This window comes from Gambusia affinis, linkage group LG20 (assembly GCF_019740435.1).
Source record: "Gambusia affinis linkage group LG20, SWU_Gaff_1.0, whole genome shotgun sequence".
In the NCBI taxonomy this organism is placed as follows: domain Eukaryota; kingdom Metazoa; phylum Chordata; class Actinopteri; order Cyprinodontiformes; family Poeciliidae; genus Gambusia; species Gambusia affinis.
This window is the reverse complement of record NC_057887.1, coordinates 7,138,112-7,157,860: the sequence shown is the minus strand read 5'-3', so window position 1 is coordinate 7,157,860 and position 19,749 is coordinate 7,138,112. Positions and strand designations below refer to the sequence as shown.

The following is a 19,749-nucleotide window of genomic DNA, read 5'->3' as shown; positions in this document are numbered from 1 at the left end:
GCTTCTCTGGATGCAGTGTGACCTCAGGTGCTCCAAAGAAAAAGTGCGCCTATTGCATGGACAGGGGGGGGCGCTTTTATGTAAAGTCAAGTGTTTGTTAAAGTTTATGAACAAGACGCATGGGCTTGTTTTCCACCAGAGAGGGTTTTCTTTATTTGTTTCTTTGTTTCATCAGTTTTTTGGAGGGTTTTTCTCCATTTTTTTTTTTGTTTATTCAATGTTCCTTCTCCTACTTCATCTCAGCTCTAAACCTTATGGTTTCTGCAAAGAAATGGCACAAAATGTTTGCAAATGTTGAGACTTGATCCCACGTGAAATTTTAATTAGGGGTGGGGGGGGTGGGGGGTAGAGGCAGACACCGTGACTGACGCTAACCGTTTTTGTTGCAGATCGTGGTGAGAACGAATGTTAAAATCCATAGTCTCCTCCTCCCTCTCAGATGGTTCTGCTGCCATATTTGCAACCTTCCTGTTTTTTTTGTTTTTTTTTTGGGGGGGGGGGGGGGTTAAAACATCTTTTTATTTATTTATTTATTTTTCTGCATGGATCTACAGCTGCCGCAGCAAGAACAAAGCCACCAGACAATAGTTCGCTTTGACATCGCAAACATGGAACAATGGATGCTCTGGCATCCTGCCAGCCCCTGCTCGGCTGCAGCCAGTGGCTCATTGGCTGCTGCATTTTGTTTCCATGGTGCCCAAAGCAACAGGTGAGGAGGAGAAACGGTTAAACGACCCCTTATAAATATTTACTGATATATTTTTTTATTATTATTATATTTTTTTTATTGTTTGTTCTGCATCTCTGGTTTTCTGGGAACAAACAAGCTGGAAGAATTACTTCAATCGTCTCTTGGGCGAGAAACGCTATTTTTATGAAAACATGCGTCAGGTTTATTTGCTGCGAGAAAAAGGACGTTTTGAGACTCGTTTGACATCTGAGGCACGCTTTACACCGTCAGCTGGCTGAAACATCTGCAGAAGTTGACGGAAAACGATCCGAGGACAGAACGTAATGAGAAAAAGATGAGAGGCGATGAAGCCAAAGGAAAATACCACGTTCCTCCATTTCAGGGTCAATATAGCGGAGTTTGCGAAACGACGTCGATCAGTGCGAAACATTAAGAGTTTTACTTCGCTTTGCAGAGCCGAATATGTTTCGTTTTGTATATGTGCTGACACTTTCTGGTCAAAGAAATAAAAATAAGACAAATTGAAAACTTAAAACTGCGTTTGGGTGGCAAGACATCAGCAGTGACAGCAGAGAGGCAGCAAGGGAGGAGTGTCGACACCATTTTACTAAAAATAAACAAAACAAAGAAAAAAAGTAAAATAAATGTCCATAACACGGAAACAGGTTGAGACTACACGGACTCTTCCCAAGAGAGGACATTGCAGCAGATTCATCCCCCGGTAAGGCGCCGAAATACTCCGAAAATAAAATAATAATAATAATAATAATAAAAGACCAGGATCTCCGTCTGGGGTTCTGCAGGCCTCGGGTAGTTTTATTGTCAAAGTTCATGACTTGACAATTAAAAACTAAACAGTCAGAAAAAGTTTAGCTTTGTGCTGGAGAGGTAGAAGTGCAAAATCCTTTTTAATTTTTTTTTTCTATGTAAGAATATGGCAACTCGGATATGCAAATGAAGCACAAAATCTTCTGGAAAGATGTGTATCAGAACCAGATTAGAAATGTTTGGCCATAATGCACCGTGTTTGATGAAAAAAAAAAAAAAAACAACAAAAAAACAAACATCTCATTTTGTACATGTGAACAACGTCATAAAAATCATTGAGAACTACAACCAATAAGAAATATTTGACCTACGGTGTCTTTAACACTATATATGTTCACGAATTCAACGTAAAAATGGTTCAAGTCAATCAAGACCGTGATTTAAGTTCAGATCTAACACTTGGCACATTGTGTCAGTTGCCTTCATGGTGGGAAAGGCTGGGCTCCGCACGACGCCGTAGCGCAGTCTGCTTTCAAATTTCGACCGCTGAAGCCGCTTTGGACGGAGGGAGGGAACGGAAAGCCACCGCAGGTTCCCTCGGCAGCCTGACGACATCAAATCAAATTCATGAGATTACATTTCTGTGAAGTTAAGATACGAGATTGGAACGGATGAGAGTTTAATTAGTGCAAACGGAGAACGTGGCCCTGTTTCCCGTCGGTGTGTAGTGGCCCGGTTCTGTAAGTCATCGTGTGTGTTTGCAGGTCTTCCTACTCGAGGAGTTCTGCAGCAGCTCACACAGCTGACTAAGAGAGTGAATCGCTGCTCTTCAGCTCCTCTCGCCTGTTTGCTTGATCTGATCAGGCGTTCTCGTTGTCACGACTCTGTAGTTCAGCCGGGAACACGCGGATTTAATGGAGATAGTGTGTGTGCGCGCGCGCGCGTGTGTGTGTTTGTGTGTGTGTGGAGGAGTTTACGAGTGAGTGGGAGTTTTCCTCGGAGGGAGGGTGACAGCGAGGAAATGACTCGCATCAATCACAGAGATGCTTCATCCCCGGCTTCCTGCCGTCCCGACGCTCCGAGCTGCAGGAATCTCGGAACGAACCATCAATTGACGAAACTGAAAGAATTCATTATGGTGGCTGCTGCTGCTGCTGATGATGATGATGCTGATGATGATGATGAACTGCTGGCTGAGGCTCAACTCTTCTGAGCCAATTAGAAACTAATCAAGTCACTTTGTCTCCCCCTGAGGAACGCCGCATTCACACACCCTGAGATCTGAAAACATCAACACCTGCTTCAGTGTCCCCAGGCCGAAATTCCAGTCGTGTTTGTTTATTTATTTATTCATCGAAACACAATTTTATTTATTTATTTATTTATTTTATCGTTTTAGCACAAAAGGGAGACATGACATTGTAAAACAGCTCAAAGGTTCTCAGAAACGCCTCCCACCACCTCACAATAACTCCACCCTCTCTGCCAACACATAGATCACCCCTGATCTTTATGGCCGCCAGATAACACTTTAATGATGCGAGTCATAACAATAGTTTAGTAGTGCAAATATGTTATTACACTACAAATAAGACAAAAAAATCCCAAAAGTTTTAAGTAAATAATCCTTAATATTGAAGAGAAAGTGCTAATTAACTGATAACACAGGAAAAATGCCTTGTTATAAATTAAATAATCAGCCAGTGGTGTTTTTCATCAATATTAAGAAAGAATTCACTTGAAACAAACTAGTTTTGACTTTCGGGAGACGTCATGAAAGAGGACTTAGAAGAGGACTGAGGGATTGGTCAAAATTCAGCCATGTTGCAGTGATTGATCAGAAATGAAGGAAACAACAACAACAACAACAAAAGAATGTTAAGAGACAGGTAAGACTTGCAGAAAGGTTACAATGACTGGTGAAAATTGTGTAAGTCTGCACAAACATTTATGAGTAATGATGGAATTTGCATTAATAGTTACAGTCACATCACCACAAGTTCGTGGAAAAATCAAGGTACTCCTGCAGCTCATTTACTTGACGTTTATCAGTCAAATATTCTAACCCAGCCGATTTCTTGTACATTAACATGCACTGAAGCTCCAGCCTCTAATTTTAAAACCAGGCATTAATCAATGCTTTACTACAATCTACCTGCAAAGCATGTGGCTCTAGTGTCAGCGTAACGTCCTGACTGAATGAAAATCATTCATTATAACCTATTTATGTCACGTTAACGAAGAACAGCTGAAAAGTTACCGGATTCATCAACTGCGTAAATAGCAATTTAGCTCCAACTCCTCCCCCCTCACTTCTATATTCTTTGTACGAAATCTTTTATAAACATTAATGTTGTTTTCACATATCATCTCCAATGTCCGCTGGACTTTGCGTTGCGCCGTGTCAGCTGTTTGGGATTCCCCTCTGTAATTTCCCCTCAGAAAGCGCGGAGGAAAATCCTTGTTTCTGAGGCTACCTGTCACATTCAACAGGCTGTGTTAACGCTCCCAGTGGGAAAAGCCCTGATTTAGATCGGAGCGGCCACGACGATCTACCGTAACAGACCACACACTACAGGATGATCACAAGCCACAATCTTAGAACGATCAAAGTTCTAACATCGTCTTAAGGGGAAAATGTACATGTGAACTTACGTGTAGTGTGAACTATTGCATCAGGTAGTCGATGTGCCCAAATCTAATAATTACTGAAGGGCAATATGGTATACAGACTTCATAATCTGCACTCTTGGTTGAATGCAGTATTTATTTACACTTTGGTGTTTTTATTCAAGTACATTTTTGTTAATGGAGACTGAGAATCCATTTTATTTTTGCTTTTGGTTGTTTTGTTTATTTTATCGGTTCCAGTGTTGCGTGTTCTTTTGAAAATAAAGAGCATTTATCTTTGGCAGGAAATTGCATGTATTATTATGCCATTTCCATCAAAACAGTGTAAAAAGGTCTTCAAACAATATTATCGTTTATCCCAATAATTTTTGAGACGATTAATCGCTCAGCAAAATTTGTTATCGTGACAGGCCTGGTTGCTTATAATAAAACAAGCTGGTGCACAGAAAACAGAGTGTGGCAAGAGGAAATCAGGACAACTTTATGGTAATTGACAAAGGCGTTCCTCAAAGCTTCAAATTTGTATCCGTTGGTTTCATTTCATTAAACTCGTATATGTTAGTCTTAACACCGCCTGCTGATGATTGGCAGCTCCATTCTCAAACACACGGCTGAACTGGAGCGCATCTAAAACAGTAGGCAGGACTCAAACTAAGCCGGACACAGAGCAGAAGAGGACAAACTACAGAGTTAGGAGCCGTGTCCCTGTAAATGTGTTACACCATCTCTCTCATCCTCACTGTGACTGCAAAAAAAAAAAAAAAAAAAAAAAACGACTCAAGTGCCAAACGGACTACTTTTCAAATTTCCTGCGGCGACGAGCAGGGAAAAAAACGCCACACTGTAGTTTTTAAGAGTCCCCCCACCTCCACCCCGCACACACACTTTAAGAACAAAAAATTATTGCGACGAATTGGAAACAGCAGCATTCTCCGATGTTGAAGCCTGATGACGCATTACCAGGCGGGTGGCAGCGGATTTAGCTGGAAGAGCTGCAGCGATGTGAGACGGAGAACGAGAGGAGAACGAAAGGAGGAGGAGAACGAGAGGAGAGGAGAGGAGAGGAGAGAGCTGCAGCGATGTGAGACGGAGAACGAGAGGAGAACGAGAGGAGGAGGAGAACGAGAGGAGAGGAGAGGAGAGGAGAGGAGAGGAGGAGGAGGAGGAGGAGGGAGGAGGGAGGAGGAGGAGGAGGGAGGAGGAGTGGAGAGGAGAGGAGAGAGCTGCAGCGATGTGAGACGGAGAACGAGAGGAGAACGAGAGGAGGAGGAGAACGAGAGGAGAGGAGAGGAGAGGAGAGGAGAGGAGAGGAGAGGAGAGGAGAGGAGAGGAGAGGAGAGGAGAGGAGAGGAGAGGAGAGGAGAGGAGAGGAGAGGAGAGGAGAGGAGAGGAGAGGAGAGAGAGAGAGAGAGAGAGAGAGAGAGAGAGAGAGAGAGATTCTGCACGAGACGAAAGGGACCGAACATCGCTTTGATGAACGCGTGACTCAAAAACTTCCAGTCACGACTGACGCTGCTCGTTGTTCCCGTGTGAGGCGTGCGAGTTCGTGTTAGGTTCTTCCTGAATACCCTCGCACACCTCTTTTATGCTGCCTGTCAAATTAACTAGAGCGTGAGCACGGCATTTTCTAACAGCTGGGAACAAAATGCGTTTTTAAAAGCTACAGACATCCTAGATGAGGTTCGGTTTTACGACTAATCTGACCAATCTGGTTTCGACTAATCTGAAAAAAAGTTTGTTTCGATGGAAGTGTCGGATAGAGAGGAGGTGCACTTATGTATCAGATTAATTTTTTTACATACTCCCAGTAGAGGGAATATGCATATGTCCCGTTGGATACCATATTGTTAGACGATACCGCCTCTGCAACAAAGAATCGGCCAATCAAATGCTCCACCATTTAATGAAGACGGTGCACAACAACAACAACAACAACAACAACAACAACAACAACAACAACAACAACAACAACAACAACAACAAAACCTGTCATTGCAGCAAAACATGTTTTAACTGTTCCCAAATAACAGATCAATTTTATTACTCATTTCAAATCATCAACCAATCAGAATCCGCAAAATCATCAATACTCGTTCTGCTGGAAACTCCGAGGATGCCGCAACGCCCGCAAAAGTCTGAAATAAATACTTGAATGTCCCTCTCGACCTGTATAAAATTCTGGTGAGAGGAAAGTCTGGTTTCGTCCGGACAAAGAAGCCGGAGATTTTCGATCGGCCGATTGGTTAATGCAGCTGTGACTCTGTCATGACTAACATTTGATCTTTATCAAAGCTAAAATATTGATTTTCTTCCATCTTCTAGATCTTTAATAAAAGAGCAAAACAAACCAAACAATGAAACTAACACAGCATGCATGGCTGAATATAGCTTCTTCTTTTTTTATACCCCCTCCTAAATGTACCACACGCTTTATTAAACTGACCAAAATACCACGAATGGGATTATTTTTGTCCTCATACATTACTAGGAGTAAGAGCTCCTGTAATCTGATTACATCCACCTGCAGTTTGGCGCATCGACGGTTTCATCCACAACCATCTGCGGGTTATCGCGTCCTAACGCACAGGGAGCGTCTTTGGACCTCGCAGGAGACAGACGTGAACTCCCTGCGACTCCTCTGCTCCTCCAAATATGCCTTTGCTTCTTCGCTTCCGTTTCCAAGGCAACCGGTAGCCGGAGGCCATTATTGTTAATAGCTACCTCGGGCCCCTAAACGTCTGTCTGTGTGTGTGTGAGAGCTTTAAAGTGCACGCTTAGACTCAAACAAACCCCACGAGGTGGAGTTTGATGTGTTGCGCTCTCCGTGGAAACCGGCATTTACGGAATTACAAAGAAGCATTAGCCGTGTGGGAGTCACAGAATGTTCTGGCTCTGGAGTCACTGTGTTAAAATCCACCTGATTCAGTGCAGGGATGCGGTGTGGCGCTGATCTGCTGCTGCCCATTGTGTTCCTGACTCGGTGATGTCTAACACCTGAGTTGAAATGATGATGGAAGGAACCTGGACTTTTATCTAGACGGACATACCATGTGTGGTTCCTACCGAGTTCTAAAATGATGACATAATGAAGTTATTACTTCTAAAACGAAGTAGGCGCTTTCCCCTGTTTTATTTACTTCATGTAGGTTTCAACGTCTCCAGCAGGTGGCACTGTTGTGATTTTTTAGTAGGGTTGCGCCTCGTCCTGCACGACAGCAGTGGTTCCGCTCCAAAACCCCATGTACAAGTGGGAAATATGACCGAAATGAATAAGGTGACCAAAAATAATCTTTAATATTCATATCCAATGTCGTAAATAGCCTAATACTGTAAGACTGATAGTCATTTAACTTTGTAGAGATCGAGATTGAAGTGGATTGGCACATATCTGTCAGAAATGTGGTCCTGGCAAACACATTCCACATTGATTCATGTATATTAGATTTTTATTTTTACTTCGTATTACAGTATTGGGCTTTACAAGATCGTGCAAAACAATAGTGCTGAAGGGGAGTCCCATCCTGCTTTTTCCAGTAATTATGAGACATGGGAACAGGTGCCACATCTTCCTCTCCTGGACACAAACCTGACACTTCCCATATTCCCATGGTGTTAGTCGAGTTCATTTATCAACTAACACTTTTGCATTTCATTTGGAGAATATGAATTGTTTCTTTCAGAATGATGAAATAACAGCAAAGTCTTTTTCTAGCTGGTCATAATAGGCAAGACCCAAAAGAGGAAGATGTAATGGCAAAGCTTAAAGAGAGCAGTGAAGGGTATTTTATGAAGACAGATGGATGAATCACCTGCGGATTTCACTGAAACTTTGGAACACTTTCTCAAAAATAAAGTGAAGGTTTGATACATTTAGGCAGAAACACCAGCTCACTGGTTTCAGGCAGTGGAAATGGGAGGCAATAACAGTGAAATAATCTGGTTTGTGGGTTACTCTCTCAAAAAGAAGAACGAAAAAAGAAACACAGCAGAGGTGATCAGTCCTGTTTTATTAAATCAGGACATATTACTTCAGGGCTTCGGGAAGGTTTTTTTTTTTTTTTTTGAATGGGAAAATGAAAAAAAACCGAGTAGAAATGTGATGCTAACGGAGTCAGAAATAGGAGGAGATGAGACTCACTTTTTTCTGCTGTCGTATCGGCCAGGTGTTCCCAGGCTCTGCGGAGAAAACGGGAAGAAAATGATCAGTCGCTGTGCAGGATCACGTCAAGCGGCAGCGCTAATAACCCGCTTCATATTAAAAGAAAACAGCTGCCATTTTTAGCAGTTTATTTCCGTTTTAGCCAATAATTACATGCATTTCATTTTAGCAACGTATGCAGTTCACAGTTTGGAGCGCTACGGTTCATGTTTAAGAGCCATTGTAGTCAAATTTAAATCTTCCCCCAATGAAAAATGTCAGATAAAATCATGAAATGAAAGGAATGACATCAGACTTTTAAAGCACTTTCCTGGACACTTTACATAAAATCAGTCATTCAGGACAAACATGGTTCAAAGAGTTCCACTTATATCCTGACAGTCTGCCCAATGGTTTCCCAAAAGTCAGAAAAAGCTTTGGAGTTTTTCCCATAATTCTTTCTTCTGCATCTTTCAGAGTGTAAAACTCACAAAGATCCACTCAGAAGGATTCACATTAATAAATCAGATTGCTCTGAAACAAAATTAATTAAATAATAATAATAAAAAAAGATTCATTTGAACTTTCTTCTACGATTAAAAACAAGCTGCGCTTCTCTGCGCTGTTAAACCACCAGAGTCGTAAAGGTGCAGCCAGAGGTCTCCTGGGACATCTTGGGCCCTCGGGGGGCCAGTTGTGTCCACAGAGGGACGTCTGTTCGCAGAGGCAGACTTAATGTAAGAACACACACACACACACACGCTTCTCTAACCACTTAACCCACCAAACACCGAGTTGACCAGGAGAACAAAGTAATCTGCCTCGAACCTGCTGCACCGCTGAGAAAACGGCTGAATTTCAACGCTGCCTGCATTTATTGTGATCCTCGAAAAGAAACTCTTTGGCTCAACTGAGCGTGTGGACGAGCACAAACTGCAGCTCATTCTATCCAGAGTGAGAGAGACAACACAGTTGTTGCAATAACATGAGGGAGCCAGCGCTATTATAACAAATGGTTCCTTTTTTTTTGCGTCACTCTCTCTATTTTTTATTTTTACATTTAAGATTTCATATTTCATAAGAACGTATTCGGTTTAGATTGCTCCTTGTTCTTTCTAAATTTTGGAAATATGGCAAATATGCTGGAGTTCGACGCGATGAAAGAATCTGCAGTTGAAAACGAAAACTGCACAAGAAAAAAACAAGAAAAACAGAAAAAAATGAAGACCCCGACTTTGCAACTTCCAAGACGGACGACTTTGTTTTGTCCTCATCTGATCGACCACATGAGCGCTTCAACAGCACATCACTCTCCTCACAGCCACACTGTCCTTGTATATGTTTGAAGCCTTGAGTTCCATTCAGTCGTGACGCTGTCCTGAAGTTATGCAACGGTGCCATCTTTAGCCTCCGTTAGCAGCAGCGCCGTCCACATGGTTAACTGGAAGTCAAACCACTTTCAGGGTTTCCTGCCAAACCTCCAGCTGGATTTGGTTTGGGTTACAGCAAAAAGCAGCCAGGGACTGGGATCTGGAGGTTCCGGGGTGTTTGTGTTCAACATTTAAAAACCTGATTTGCTTCAACTTGCAGCTCAGAAAGAGTTTTTTTTCCCCCCCTCTATACTAAGCTAACTAGAGATTTTGCCAGAGATATTTGCATGTTAGGATGTAATTTTTTGTTTTTGTTCATTAAAAAAAAATAAATCTATCTTTATTAGAAACACTTAAAATAATTACTTTATGGTCAAATAGTTCTGATTGTACATAACTGAGCTGTCAGTCGTGTTTTTAGTCAAGTTCGTTCATCGTTTGTATTTCAGGTTTTAAAAAAATAAACGGATGAAAGTGGTGAAGAATACCTCCTCAGTGGAGCAACTCCGGTCCGATCTCACACAACCTCCTTCAGCGCCATAAATACTCTCCAGTCAACACAGAAAGTCAACCTGCCTGTCAAGGTTTACTGCTAATTTGAACTGATGTAACCTTGTTCTCACACACACACACGAATCCAGGTCGACCACAGCCAGCTGAGCCCCACGTCTCCCCCTGACCCTCTCCTCTCCAAACCCTGCCCTCCCTCCAGGCCGTCCCTTCACTTCATTATGCTAATTTGAACAAGGCGTTATTCTGAGGCGTGTCAGAGCCCGCTCTGTAGCGGCTCCTTGGCCTCTCCTCAGGTTAATTACCGCAGCAATGCCCGCATTCACAGTTTGGCGCAACAGGACGCTGCAGCCAGACCAGGCTGAGCTGGGCCTCCTGGCTCTGGCCGCTGGCACCTCTGAGAGCTGGATGCTGGATCTGTGGCCGGCTGGCTGCACCGGGCCAATAGCCAGGCTCAAAGTTGGGAAGGAAGACGAATTAAAACTCGAAGATATATTAAGTATGTGTCTTGTTTTTACAAAACTGGCACACACACAAAAAAAGGAACCAAATGAATACATTTAGAGTTCTGTGTAATACTTTTGAACATTACTGAGAAGTTAAATCATGTCACTGACATAATTCACAAAGTAAAGCACATTAAATACAATATTTACAGTGTTTTCAGCCCTTTTTTTATAATTATGATGATTTTTAGCATAATGCTAATGAAAACTGGACATTAACAAGATTAGAGTTTTACACTAGACTAACAAAAAAAAAATAAATAGAAAGGCTGATTTCATCTTTTAACAAATATGTCAGTAATGTTTTATTTTAATAAAGAAAAAGCTCACCTAATATCTTTGGTTTTTCATGCCCTTTATTTTCCTCTGAAGTTCTGACATTTTTCTTTTAAAGTTCTCTCTTTTTAATTTACAAGCTTCTGGTACATTTCTTGAATTTTTATTTCCTGTGTTTTTCCTTCCTTCTACATTCCTCCAAATACAGTTATTTCAAATTAAACTGTAGGACAGTTTTTTTTCGTTGTTGTTTTTAAAAATAGTGAATTCAAGGATTTTCATCTTAGAAAGTTGTCAGGGAAAAATCTCTATTTTGTCCTTCAACTCTGTAAGGTGCCAGGACAGCCCCTGTTTCCCATCCACTGAAGTAAGTTAAGACGTGATTTACTAGGTTAATGTTTCCAGCAGACAGGAAGTTATGTAAAACTATCCGTCAGCTGCCTGAAGAAAGATCATAGAGAAAGCACACAAATCAAAGAAAAAAGGACCAAGCACTGATCCCTGAGTCACCCCGTGACCAAAAACAAATGCATCTAAAGTACCAACAGAAAAAGAAAATGCTCTACCAGATAAGAAGAAAGCCTGTTGAGAAGCAGAAGCTGCACTGCGGTCAAAAGGAGGGCAAGAACAAACTCTCTGGTCATCGCGACATCTAAAATTATGACCGGGGTTGTTGCTGTGCTGGGATTGGTTTTAGAATCAGACTCGAGAAAATTTGCCAAGAAATTGCGTTGGGTTCGATGCACATGCAGCTACTGACGTGCTACACTTTGAAGTATTAAAAGACACAGAATATGTACAATTGATCTTGGTAGTTGTTAAATAAAACTGGATCAAGTGGGGTTTTTTTCTTTCATGGTTTTTTTTTTTTTTCGATGACATGTTTAGAATTAATAGAATACACTCCAAACAAGCAAAACAGATCTGAGAAAAGTTATCCGTCCATTCAACCATCCACAGTGCATAAATCATAGTCTGAAATCACTGACTGAAAAGCACACAGAAGTTAAAGTGACTCTAGGTGTGTTACAAATGAAACCGATTTTCCATCTACTTTTATTAATGCTCACAATGAACTAAGGCAGCCCTGCGACAGACTGGCGACCTGTCCAGGGTGAACCCCGCCTCTCGCCCGGAACGCAGCTGGGGCTAGGCACCAGCAACCCTCCCAACCCCATTAGGGACAAAGGGTGTATAGAAAATGGATGGATGGATGAACTAAGGCACAATGAACAGACCAATCAGATGGAAGAACAGACAGTGGACCCGCCCCCTAAGTCACCTTGCCAGAGCAATATGCATAATATGTGTTAATCTTATCTCTAATTTTAATTTCAAAAAGTTGTACATCATTACTACTTAAAGGTCCCTTAATTGACCAAATGCTACACACATAATGCAAAAAGACGAGGCTGTCGATCTAGTCGGTCAGTCTCCCCCCTGGTCTGGCTTGCAGCTCTTCACAGTAGGAAGCTGCTGGGAACCGTCTGTGGCTCTTGGTCGTAGCAGCAGTAAAACGTCAGGAGCAACTGCAGCAGCTCCACATTTGTTTATCCAGCCTTCTCATATCATGCAGACACACACTCCTGAGGTGGAAGGGTGGCGGCGGAGGCGGGGGGAAGCACCAATCATCTGCTTCGCTTCATGTTTTTTTTTTTTTAAGGGATTAAGCTTAATAAGATGGCAGGCCGAATTTATGGAGCTAATATTTCATGGGTGGGTGATTCATGGAGGATTTGGTGCAGAGAAGCAGCTTAATGGATGTTCAGAAAGACTTGCTTGACTTGTGCCCTGATGTGATTAGCCCCGTGGGAGGAAGACTGCTTAATGCACCACTGTGTAAGTGTGTGTGTGTGTGTACAGAGAGATGGCGAGCCGGCGGAGAAAATGAGTAAACAGAACACCAACACAAATCCCTCCTGTGCCCGACTTCAACACTTTGGATTCAGCGAACACTAACTCCTTTCCACGCCGTCCCAGGAGTCGGACAAAGCGGGACACAGCCCCATCGATTCTCTCTAACACACCTGCAGGAGAGGCACTAGAAACCTGAACTGTACCTTAACTGGGAACCAAGAATGATTTCATGTTTGCTTTTTTTCTTTCTTTTTTTTTTAAAAATCCAGCTACTGCAGACATCTTGGTTGTTAATCCTGAGGAAATGTTCAGTTCTGTTACTCAGTTTGGAGTTTCCCTCCAATTAATTGTAGGATGGGTGATAAGTTGCAGGCTTCAGAACAGTGTTCCCCATGGCGGATGTCTGGAGACTCATTGAGACACGGACAGAGTTCCACAACAAGGCCAAAAATGTCTCTTTGACAGACTTAAAAAAGAAAAAAAGAAGATTTTTTTTTTTTTCCAATAAGGTGAGTCTCACAGAGTTTTATGATGGATTATGATAATCCAGTCTGTCAGAGGACAGACAGGGAAATAAACAGCCCAATAACCAGGTAGACTACCCCGAGGAGCAGAAAAATTGTCACAGAGTGAATGGATTAACACTGAAGAGAGTTCCTTTATTGAACAGGATAACGCTTCCAAAACCACACCTGGGGCTACAAGTTACGTTTATTTTGCACGTCATTTTTCAATATTCGCAAAAGAGATTGCCTGTAGTGGTGCAATACCGTTGCCCTGTGGCTTATCGGGTAGTCGTCTTGCAATCTGGAAGTTGCAAGACATGTCGATTTGTCCCTGGGTAAGGCACTTAACCCCAAGTAGTCTCCCGATCTCTGGATCAGCACCCGAAAATGCAACTGGGTGACTATGGATCTAGTGTTCAGCGTTTTGCAGCATCAGTCTCTGTGAAGTCAAACCTTCACTATAGATTTTGTTTGGGTGCCCTCATGCTCCACAGCTGTAATAACTGTGGACTCAACCGGAAATACAACCACCTGGTCGCTGATAGTGTTACCCAGAGGTAATATTATCAGACTCAATCTGAGGCTGATAATACTTTCAAATAAGAACAGGTGCAACAATGTTTCCAAACCTCAACTGGGGTCCTGAGATAAGAATCCTGACAGATAGAACGAGATTACACATATGGAGAGGAACATCATCGTCTTCCAGTTGGGACCACCCCATTTGACCTATGAACCTTGTGATCCACTAGGAGGTTCTGGAAGAGAAGAATGTCTAAATTTCCCTTTGTGTTTCGCTTTGCTTCGTACAAGAGGGTCTGGATCCTCGGCTATTGAGAAACGATTGCTTGTTGGGGGTGTCGAATCTGTTGAAGTTTAAAATTTTACCCAGCCACCAACGTTTGGCCATGACGTATGCAACGTACCAGCTCAACACTATGAAGCTTACCGGGAATTTCCTGCGCTGTAAACAACTATCCTCCACTGCGAAGAGAGACGTGCCAAACTGATCAAGACGGTTGTTAATGTTGAATATTTGGAAGCGTGGCCGACACGGACTGAACAGCTTTGTTCATTTCCTCCGCTGCCACTGCTGAAACTACAGGCAGGCTGCAATTCTACAGCAGACGTCGTCGTTCTCAACGTCCTCTGTTCGCTGGCTGGTGCTGTTGAATTTCTATCAGAGAAACCCACTTTGGTGGGAGAAAACCCAGTCGGAGCAGTGAAGAGAGACAAGAATCAAACTGAGTTGCATAGGAAGACAATGGTCGGGCTATACTTGAAACTAGAGGACAAGACTAAAGGGAAGGCAGGAACCTAATGCAAGTTTGGAAATCCTGGAGATGTTGGAGGCTTAGAGATGTTTTTTTGTGAGAAAGCACAAATAGTTTGGGTTAGATAAAATGTTTTAATCGTCATTTGAATTATGCTTTCATTGCCTTTGTAAAACGATCCAACCAACATTTTATTATTCCATCCAGTTTCACTTGTGTGTAGTCTTATCTGTCCTTCTCTGGACTGAAACTATTTCTGAACACAAAGCAAAACCTGTCGTAGCAAAGAGAAAGAAAAGCCTTTCAATTATTTCATCTTTTTGCCTCAAAGCACCGTATATTTCCAGCAAAGGTATTTCCATTAACCTTTAAATCCGGCAACAATTTATGTCAATCAGTGGCAACCACACTCCGGAAGGGAAATAACAGTTCAGGATGATTTGAAATAGCACTTATGTAAAATTAAAATCTATTTTTTATTCAGTCTGACATTAAAAGCAAGGCCTTTTTTTTTTCCAATCTCCATTTGTACAGAAAAAGCAATTTGGTTTCCGCTCGCCGCGGAAAATTACAGTCCTGTTTCCGCCTCATCTGGATTCTCAGAGGGGTTCTGGACATTTGTAGACATTTCCAGCATTTTCTGATATTTAAAACATAACGGTTCACCGCGGAGCAGCGGACCTCCCAGAGTTTTGCGGAGTTCAACATCTGGGCCGTATGGCAACGCAGCTCAGGACCTGCTGGGTCGCAGCATCTTTTTTTTAAAAAACGATAAAGAACACCAGACATTGCCGATTCAGGAAGGATTACACCTGACAGGTGGCGCGCTATACCCAGAAGTCTCTCCGTCCGATTCTTCATAATGAAAGGAGCTCAGCGGGTCTGCTTGCTGCACGCGGAGTTGGAGAGGATCGGTCAGTGAGCTCTTTGAGAAACAGAGATGGAGGGACAGTGCCTCCTGTTGGTAGTCACTGGAACAGCATTTAAGCTTTTACATGCACTGACCTGCCTAGCAGCTAGCTAAACCTATCCTCAGAGCTGTAGGGAAGGTTTAAGGCATTTTTTCAAAATAAAAAATCTAAATGTTCAAGCTATTCTTAGATTGTACTTCCAATTTACTGTATATGTATTTCCTCATCTTCTGATGTAAATATCTGCCAGCTGAAGAAAAATTAAAGGCATGCTGCTGATAACAGTGAAATAAAATGATGTAATATTATAGTTAAGATCACCTGATCAGCCTATTGCCGACCTGCTAATGCCAGGAGAAGTTAGAAAGCTGGGGTGAAAGCATCAGTTACACACAGACGCCTCCACTGAGTCAGCAGGGGTGTCTTCAGCTTCACCTGTCATCTGCCCGTATCACCATGGCAACAGATGCTGTAACCTCAGGAGGTGATCAGGTTCACAGAGCCGGACTATTGTGGAAGAACATCCACGCTCAAATCCAACTGAGGAATCCAGTTCTCTTGTTTAAATCATTGCAGTTATACACGGGCCACCTTAATAGCCTCACCTTGCTAATGTACGACTATTTGTTTTTTTGGGGTTTTTTTTTGTTTTCAAATGTATTGAGTTGCTGCCGCATGATTGGCTGAGTCATTATTTGTATTAATGAGCGACGAAATTAGAAGATCATCTGATCTGGGAAAGAATGGCTCCAATAAATGATTAAAACAGAAAAACACTTGTGTCCATGACGAGTGATGTAAACTTTTTTCCCCATGTGTTTTCACACAGAATCTAGCTAACTTATGAAAATGTGTGTTGTTCGCGACGAGCAGGATGGATGAGGAGCTAACGATACTTCCTGATTCAAGTGGTGAAAAAAAGGAGATGGACATGTTTCATCGGCTGTAAAGTTTGATCAGGATTTCTGGTCATATACATGTAGATCACCGCCCGGGGAAACTGGTGGTCGTCACCTTTTTGTTTTTTGGAAAGTTTCTGATATGATATATTGTGGCTCAGTTTGGCTCAAAACAGCTTAAAATAATTAAAAAAGGACAGGGGGGCGGGGAAGTGTCTCTCCAGAGACCAGAAGGCTGGTTGAGTCACTGGAGAATGTGTAACTGGAGAGGTTCACCAGGTTCAGCTTAGAGAGGGGTTATATCTGCAAACAAACAAAACGATGTCACGTCCTGACAACGGGAGCCGGCGCTCAGCGGAGTCAGCCGAAAAACAGCTGCTGAGGACAACCACCAGACTAAAGCGATCCAACTGCTGGGACCGCCAGCACCTCCGACTCCACCGCTCCGTCTGTGGAGCCAATTGTTTCAGAGTAATTCCAAACTTCCTGCGGACTTTTCACAATAAAAGCTTCGACGGGATAGAGAGCCCGAAGACGCCAGGAAGCTGCAACCTTTTTTTGTGAAAAACCAATTAAGTAGGGAAATAACTTTATTCTTCTCAGTGCTTCTTCACTATAGAGGAAGAAGAAGCTGTGGAGAAACTAATGGGTTTGCAGCAGATGGTTCAACACATAAAGGTTGATGGGAAAATAAGAGAGATCTAACTGTAATAAGAAAAAGATACTGCCCAAAAAACACAACAGATAAACAATTATCAAATGAGGTGATTTGATTTTTTTTAAAGAATTAATTTAAAAGGTGAAACCCCTGATGAATATTCCCAGTATTATGCAAAACTGACAATGTTTCTTCCTTTGCAAAGCTCAGAAAAGGCTATGTTTTTTTTAATTCCTTTGGTGTCATAAACCAATGAAACTTTCAGAGAACAGCCGGGCTCAAAAAGAAAATCCTCATTTTGCGTCGCAAGTCTGATTTTGCAACCACTGTGTTAGTTAGTGAAATAGATTTTCAGCACAAAACGACACTTATCTGATAAAAAAAAAAAAAAAAAAAAGATGAGCAGATCAAACACAACTTTCCCTCTGACGGCAGAATTTTCTCAGATTAGATTTTTACACTAGAATAGAGACTGCCTCACAACTGTAGCTAAAAGATCAACTTAAGCTTATTCTGAATAGGAGCAGAAGTTATGGTAAGCGTTTTCAGAATAAAAGTAAAAAGTACGGTGAATGTTTCGAGAGTAAAAGCAGAAACTCTACTGAATGTTTTCAAAATAAAAGCAAAATCTTAAATATTTTTTGGAAAAAAAACCCAAAAAGAAAAGGCAAACATTGATACTTTGGGCGTATGAGAAAATTCTGGTGAATAATTTCAGAATAAGAATACTGATGATGATGATTATTAATATTTTTTACAATATATAAGAAAGTGGTAGAATAACAGCAGAAACACTTATGAATATTTTCAAAATAAAAGCATTAAATAATTCAAAATCAGAAGAAACTGCTAAAAAAAAAAAAAAAAGTAGAACCCCTGATGAATATTTCCAGAATGAGATCAAAACCTAAGCTCGGAGACTCACATGGATGCTGCGCAGCTTCTTTCGGCCTCTCTCCAAGCGGTTCAGCAGCTTCCGTTCTCCGCCCGCTGGCCTCAGCAGCTGATCATCGGCCGAGAAAGTCTTCCTCAGAGCTACCCGCTCACCTGCCGCCCAAACAGGTGTCACCCTGTCCGTCTGACCCAGGGGGAGGCTCCTCCCACTCGGCCTGGCTCCTCTGGCTCCACCTGCTGCCGATCCAGAAGGAGGATCGGATGACCAGAAGTCGCGCTGCACAGAACCTGGAGGATAGAAACCAGAGACGACCGGCGGTTACTTTACACCACAACTACACACGCACACACACACACACACACACACGCACACGCACACACACACACACGCATACACAGAGTGTTTTTGTATTTCATTAGAGTAATATGTTGAAATGATAAACTGAGATCATTTTAGTGTTCAGAGCAGATAGACTGCTCAAACAAACAAGACATGAGTCATGTTAACATGACTCATGCATACTTTGAATTGTAATAATGACATAAATATGCAGCGTATGTTACATATTCACTCATAACAGATAGATTCAATTATCTTCAAATAATAATAAAAAGAAAATCTATTTTTTTCTATCAGAATGTTACAATAAGACAAATTCAGCTGGTGGATTTAGCTGTCAGATGAAACTCAAAAGGTTTTTAGGTGGAAATGAGAAAAAATGCATCTGAGCAGTGTCAAATTAAGATTTAAAATTCAAGATCACCTTTATTGTCAATCAGTACTGCAATCAAAACACAACGCAGAACCAAATTAGCTTGCAGAAGCTCAGGTGAAATGTCAACCACAACATTTCTTACATGTCAGTCATGTAAGAAATGTCGGTACAGTTCAAAAGAAAATAAAACGAGGCAGGGAGGTCCAAGTGGGCCGGGAGCTCCAGCACGTCGTCCTGCTTCAGGAGGTTTTATGTTTCAACTCATGCATGCGTGCATGTGAGTTGCACACGCACGTGCGCGGCTCAGGCGATGTCGTGCGCGGCAGCCGACTACCTGATGCTGCTGCATTAAAGCTGCATGATGATGGTGAGAGGCTAAACAAAAGGAAGCTCCCTATATTTGTTCTGGATGGAGCCGATCCAGGTCAAATTCACATTTGCGGACACAAACTCATTCGCTTTGAGGGAAATGCAACAAAATATGAGCACTTTGAACTTCCTTGTTGCTGAAAGGTGCTGGGGGAAGTCACATCGACTCGACTCTGCATTTAATAAAATGGTGTTTCAGACAGTTGGCTTCTCACAGGTCTACTAAATGTGATGTGAAAAATGTCTCTTTTTATTTGCCACTATTCTGAGGGAGAGGAAGGAGTACTTTATTATTACTAGTGCTGTTGTATGAGAAGATGCAAAATTTAAGAAACATTCTGTGTTGCAAGAAAAGGCCAAGAATGTGTAAATCTGTAAAGAGGTGGAGATATGTAACACAAAACGATTAAAGTGGATTTATATGAAACAAATAAAAAAAGAAAGATTAAGTGACTCTACAATTGCCTTAATTGTCTTGAAAAACATTTAATAACTAATTAATACGAAGCTGAGCCATAGTTCCAAGTTTCATCAGCTTCAATAATCAGATGAAACGCAATAAAAGCTTTTCAGTATCTCCTTTCTAGGAAAACCCCAGATTCTTGCAGGATGTAAGGAAGGGTTCTGGACCAGTAAAAGGAGGCATCTGGATCGGAACCTCCATAACTGAATCCTGTCAATTCAGAGAAACAGCAGCTTTCCTCCGAGCTTTCCCTGGACGTCAAAGATCCTCTCCTCATCTCTAAAGCAGAGCCTAGTCGCCCTGCAGAGCAAG

General features: G+C 42.0%; 1 protein-coding gene across 3 annotated transcripts in view; it reads right to left on the bottom strand.

Moving 5' to 3' along the window:
• The window catches only part of ankfn1 (ankyrin repeat and fibronectin type III domain containing 1), a 100,476-nt gene that overhangs the window by 51,668 nt on the left and 29,059 nt on the right, over positions 1-19,749 (bottom strand). For all 3 annotated transcript variants that reach the window (XM_044102239.1, XM_044102240.1, XM_044102241.1), the window contains exons 5-6: positions 17,921-18,177; positions 8,229-8,266 (exon numbers count right to left, since the gene is read on the bottom strand). In XM_044102239.1, coding sequence (XP_043958174.1) covers positions 8,229-8,266; positions 17,921-18,177 — 295 coding nt within the window. The remainder of the gene's footprint in view (positions 1-8,228; positions 8,267-17,920; positions 18,178-19,749) is intronic.